The sequence below is a fragment of the Musa acuminata genome, chromosome BXJ2-7 (assembly GCF_036884655.1).
Source record: "Musa acuminata AAA Group cultivar baxijiao chromosome BXJ2-7, Cavendish_Baxijiao_AAA, whole genome shotgun sequence".
Lineage (NCBI taxonomy): Eukaryota > Viridiplantae > Streptophyta > Magnoliopsida > Zingiberales > Musaceae > Musa > Musa acuminata.
This window is the reverse complement of record NC_088344.1, coordinates 30,246,421-30,252,577: the sequence shown is the minus strand read 5'-3', so window position 1 is coordinate 30,252,577 and position 6,157 is coordinate 30,246,421. Positions and strand designations below refer to the sequence as shown.

Here is a 6,157-nt window from a genome sequence, read left to right as displayed (position 1 = left end):
TGAGTTAGTCAGACTATGATATGTCTAAATGAAACGAGTCTGTACTATAATTAAAAAAGTAATGTTAGAAAATATTGTGAACTCTAATAAATTTTGAATCTTTAAAAATAAAAAGAAGATAATCACCCGTGTATAAATATGAAAATATGTTAAATAAATCTATGTGTGTGGGATTGAAAAAATATGGGTTAAAATGATATTCTCAAATGACTAAGGATTGGAAAAGTAAAGATTATATATATTAGATTGAATTGGTATTGATATATATATTTTTTTAATTCTTATCAATTTAAATTTATTAACTCCCTAGCATACTCGAAGCCTTCCTTTATAGTTATTACTTGTTGCTTCGTTTTCGATACATTCTTATGTAAACATACAATTAGCAAATCAACACAAAAATAAGAAGAAACTATTATTAACCATAAAAGACCAACACATATTTTGTGCCAACTCACCATATGATGACCCTTATTTGAAATATCTCATATTAATAGAAGTATGACATTGAAGGATGGATACCTTATTCTCACAATACACCATAGCTATTGCATGATACTCGGAACAAGCAACTGAGAAATGAATCAACTACGCAAAGCATTAGCATCCATGCACTCTATCTCACGTCTTCAGGCATCATCAGCCATGGCAAAGCAGGAGGCCTTCCTGTCCTGGATGACCGCTCCGCCAGCCGTGGCCACGTTCCGGGCGTAGCACTTGCTCCCGTCCCTGTACTGGTATGACGACCGGCTCCTTCCGCTCTCCCATCCGCCCTCCACCAGCGCCGATCCCTCCGCGTCCTGCCGGTCGGTCAGCTCTCTCGTCGTCGTCGCCCCGGCCTGCCCCTCGCTCAGGCTCACCGCCTCCATCAGCTGGTGGAAGAGCCGCGTCTTCTGCCGCGCCGGCCCGCCCGCCGCGTTCACGATCGCGGTCTGCACCTGCATGGGCGCATCCAGCACCGCCTGCGCCCGGTGGAGCCACTGGTTCCCCCTCATGACTGTCACCATTGTCCTCTCCTTGAGGATGAAATCGATCTGGGTCACCGCCCCGCGGTTCTGCACCTGCACCTGGCTCGTCAGCTTGATCTTATGCCGCACCTCGGTGGTGAGGTTACCCCTCGACGAGCTCACCCACCCGGCGAACCTTTCGAGCCCCTCGGCCCCGATCTCCGATTGACCGTCGGGGTTGCGCCACTCGGCGTTGCGGTTCATCTGGATGGCCGGGGCAAAGTACGCCACCGGACCGGCCTGGACAGCGTCCGACCAATAGTCGACCCAGAGGTGGAGGTTGGCGTTCACGAGCCAGTGTGGCAGGGCGCTGCGCACACCCAGCCCGATCTCGTGGGGCCGCCCGTCGAGCATCAGCGCCAGAAACGGCGTCAGGTCGAGGTCGTAAGACGGCATGTCGAACGCGCCGATTGCCGCCACCGGGGACCAGAAGAAGGGGTTGATGGCACTCGGGTAGATGACCGGAAAGGGAACGTGCCCACCTACGTAACGCCCGTCGATTGTGGCGTAGACCAGCCGAAACGCGCCGTTGGCCCGCGGTGCCGAAAGCTTGGCTGCAGTTGACTGGTGAAGATAGTTATTTCTCAATGGATTAGTATACCATGATTCATCCTCGCCATGATACGACACGAATATCTCAAGGACGGCACGGTAGGTGTTTCTGGGGATGGAGACGGTGGTAGACTCGACGCCGGTCTCGTTGTCAATACGATACCAAAAGCCGGATCCATATTGTCCGTCGGGCTTGGAGATGGGAAGGACAAGGTCCGCGGGCTCGCGGTAAAGGGATCTGACGGAGGGGTGCGCCGCATTAGACACTGACTTCGACCTGCCGTCGTCGACCGGGCCGCGGTAGTAATGGAGCGATACGTTGGCGCTGAAGACGCCGGGAAGGACCGCGTTTGAGTTCTCCAGCATCATGGAGACAACACCGCCGCCATCAGCCAGGCGGCGGAGGAGGGCCGTGTAGCGGGTGACGTCCTTGTGGACGCGCCAGAAAGCGCCACGAACCATGGGGATGGGGGTGGCGGTGCGGAGGACCTCTGCGCCGTCGATCCAGATGGCGGCGACTCGGGACTCCTGGAGGTCTGTGGCGGCGACGCTGAGCTCGAGGACGACGCGCGTCCATGGGAAGGGGCAGTCTGGGGGGTGCGTATAGTTGGCGGAGGCCGGCGTCGCGCCGACGGTGTTGGCGAAGTCCTGTTGGAGGACGACCAGGGAACAGTGCGGAGTCTGGGTGGGGAGAGCCGGGGGGAGGGTGGGGTCTAAGTGTTCCAGTGACACGGTTGGAATGAAACCTCTCGGGAGTTCAAGATTGCCATCAAAAAGAGATGGTGATGATGCCCCTGTGGTGCAAATGAAGGTGGCAAAGTAGAGATGGAGGAGGAGGAGAAAGGATACCTCATAGAGACCGGGATGCATCTTCTACGTGAAGATCAACCTTGGGAAAGATCAATCTTTGATGAATGAACTGTTTGTTGAGATGGATTGGGAAGAGAGAGTTATATAGTGAGGATCTGAAGGGAACTGACGCTTAAAATGTGTGTCACTCGTTGAATTGTTGCTGCCTTGGATTATTGCTAACAACACATGAGAACGAGAAGAGGGATACGAATTTTAGGCTTTAAATACTTGGAATTATTGGAGCCCTTCGATGAAGGAGATTGAGTACCAGGAGATTAGGATGCTTCCTCTCGCTCTCTGTCTCGCTTCCGCTCCGTTTCTGGTCGTCCGTTCTCCAATAAGATTATACCTGTAGGAGAGGACAAGTGAAGAGAAGTGAAGTGAGAACTAAATAGGGTCCCAGCCAAATCATTCGGTTACTCGGTGGTTTGGTGTGATTAAGGTGATAGTCATCTATTGTAGATGAATTATTCATCTACTATAGTATAATTAATCCGAAACATTGGCTGTTTGAGTTATGTATATAAAATCCTAGGTCAAGATCTGTTGGGCTGACAGCCCATGAATTCAGTCTAAGTTTTAACCGTCCATGGTCCGTCCATATTCCACCCCTTTCACCTAATCCTAGATCAAATTAGGGGGGTTATGATTTTTTGAGGAGAAAAATTATAGTAACGTTGAGAAAAATTGTAGCAACGAGGAGAAAAAATGGCAATAGCTACATGATTCCAAAAATTAGGAGAAAATTACAGAAAAATAAGAGAAGGAAAGGAAAGAAGACAAGGACAACATAGAGAGACTATTCTCAATTATCTAGGTAGTATTCTCATATCAGGTTAGATCATATATACAGTAGATTTTTACTGTGATTACTTGGGGAGAATTTGGATATTGTGTATAATGACGTAATTCTTGTATCCTAGTTATTCTCTTGTGATTGTTGCTAGGGTTTTGGGCAAAAGATTGAGATTTATATTTTCATTATTCTTATAGTGGATTATCTCTAGTTTGACTTGTGGTTTTTACCCTTCACGTTAGAGGGGTTTTCCACGTAAATCTTGATGTCATATTTGATTGTGATTTCATTTAATTCTACTACGTGTTATGACCTGCTAGTATTTGTTCATATACAAAAGTTATTTCTCTTTATATCCCATCAATTGGTATCAGAGTAGGGTTTTGGTAATTTAATTTTTGTGTTTGAAAATGGAGGCCGGTAGTGTTTGTTGCATGATTAGCTTGAATGGAAACAATTGGATGATATGAAAACTAAGAATGGAAGATCTCTTGTATTGCAAAGATTTGTATAGACCTTTGTAGGGGGATAGTGCAAAGCCCACAACTATGACAGATGATGAATGAAAGAGGTTAGACCGAAAAATAATCGGGTTTATTTGACAGTGACTCGATGACAGTATCTTTCACCATGTTTCTACTGATAGTCTTGCATATTCTCTTTAGAAAAAGTTGGAAGGTCTCTATGAAAGAAAAACAACCGGCAACAAAGCTTTCTTGATCAGAAAATTTATAAACCTGAAATATAAAGAGGATGCTTCTATTGCTATGCATTTGAATGAAATATAGAGTATTACTAACCAGTTATCCTATATGAAAATGTCTCTTGATGATGAGTTACAGACATTGTTACTTCTCAGTTCTTTGCTAGAAAGTTGGGAGACATTAGTGGTTTCCCTTAGTAATTATACATCGGATGGTGTTGTCACCATGAGTCAAATAACAAATAGTTTGTTGAATGATGAGTTGAGAAGAAAGAATTCAACAACATCTCAGAATGATTCACATGCACTTATCTTAGAGAATAAAAGAAAGTCAAAGTCTAGAAGTAGTTTACGTATGTGTAGAAGCAAGTCAAGATTAATAAATGATATTTTTTGCTATAACTATGATGAGAAAGGACATTATAAGAACCAATGTAAGCATCCTAAAAAGAGCAAGAAAAAGAAAAAATAAGTGGAGTCTATAGAGTCAAAAGATAATATCACAACTATAGTGCAGGGTGATGATTATTTGATTTTGTCTCATTCTGATGATATTTTTTCTTATGTGTGTCAGGATCTTGAGTGGATGATTGACACAAGAGCTTCTTATCATGTTATACATTGACACATGAGCTTCTTATCATGTTATACCACGGAGGGAGTTCTTTGCTACCTATAAGTCTGAAAATTTCGGTGTTATCAAGATGGGCAACTATGATACGACAGACATCATTGGCATGAGTGATATCCATATAAAGACCAACCTTGCAAGTTGGTGCTTAAGGATGTGAAACATATGGTTGACTTGAGGCTAAATTTAATTTCAGTTGGAAGACTAGATGATGAAGACTATGATAACAGATTTCACAAAGGGCAATAGAAACTCAGTAAGAGTTCTCTTATTGTGACTAGTGGAAAGAAATGTCACACCTTATATAGGTTGCAAGCCAAAGCTTATGGTGAGCAGTTAAATGCTATAGAGAAAGACTTCAGCATGGAGTTGTGGCATAGGCGATTGGGACACATGAGCAAGAAGGAGCTGCAAGCTTTTTCCAAGAGAGAGGTATTGCCAGACCTCAGAGGTATACGTCTGAACCCTTATATTGATTGTTTGACTATTAAACAACACAGAGTTTCATTTGCTAGTCCTGCTATGTCTAGAAAAATGCATGCTTTAGACTGTGTTTATATAGATATATGTGGTCCTTTGAGGACAAAAACTCCTAGTGGATCTGTTAATGTTCCTAGTATTAGTGATGCACTTTATTTTATCACTTTTATAGATGATTTTTTTAGGAAAGTTTGGGCCTATACTTTGAAGACCAAAGATCGAGTTATTAATGTCTTCAAAGAGTTTCATGCCATAATTGAAAGAGAGACAGAAAGATAATTGAAATGTATAAGATTATATAATGGTGGTGAGTACACAGGATTGTTTAATGATTATTGCAAGTCACATGACATCCAACATGAGATGACGATTCCTAGTACACCTCAGCATAATGCTATTGCAGAGAGGATGAACTGCACCATCATGGAAAAGATCAGATATATGCTTTCACAGGCCAAGCTACCTAAAAGGTTTTGGGATGAGGCTTTGAGGACTATAGTTGATGTGATCAACTTGTCACCATATACAACGCTAGATGGTGATGTTGCATAGCATGTATGGTTAGAGAAAGATATTTTCTATAGGCATTTAAGAGTGTTTGGTTGTTGTGTATTTGCATAGGTTCCAGACAATGAGAGGTCCAAGCTAGATGGTAAGACAAAAGAATATATTTTTCTTGGCTACTCACATGATCAGTTTGGTTATAAGCTTTGGGATCCAGAAAAGCAGAAGATGTTTAGAAGCAGAGATATGGTCTTTTTTGAGGATCAAACCTTTGAGAATTTGAAGAAGAAGACACCAGCCAAGACTTATATAGAAGGATTAACATATTGCGACCCAGTTACTCCTCCAGTATATCAGGGTGATAGGAGAGATGTGCAGAAAGATGGTATAGAGTATGATGTTGATTTACTTGCAGGATATATTGAGCAAGAAGAAATTGGAGAACAATTTCCCGTAGAACCTTAGTTAAGAAGATCTTCTAGACAACGTCAACCTTCCAGAAGATACTCTATAGATGAGTATATAATGCTTACTGATGTAGGTGAACCAGAGAGTTACCAGGAAGCAGTTGAAAGTGAGCAGAAAAAGAAGTGGTTAGTTGTTATGCAGGAAGAGATGGATGCTCTTCAGAA

At 43.2% G+C, this 6,157-nt stretch overlaps 1 protein-coding gene across 1 annotated transcript; it reads right to left on the bottom strand.

Moving 5' to 3' along the window:
• Positions 1–418: 418 nt before the first annotated feature.
• On the bottom strand, positions 419–2,491 carry LOC103992158 (peptide-N4-(N-acetyl-beta-glucosaminyl)asparagine amidase A). The gene has a single exon (XM_009411762.3). It carries the CDS (start codon positions 2,427–2,429, stop codon positions 630–632), a length of 1,800 nt encoding a protein of 599 aa, XP_009410037.2. The 5' UTR covers positions 2,430–2,491; the 3' UTR covers positions 419–629.
• Between the last annotated feature and the right edge of the window lie 3,666 nt (positions 2,492–6,157).

Bases quoted from the DNA above. Each gene is read 5' to 3' on its own strand.
- LOC103992158 (XM_009411762.3), bottom strand. From the start codon at position 2,429: ATGCATCCCGGTCTCTATGAGGTATCCTTTCTCCTCCTCCTCCATCTC.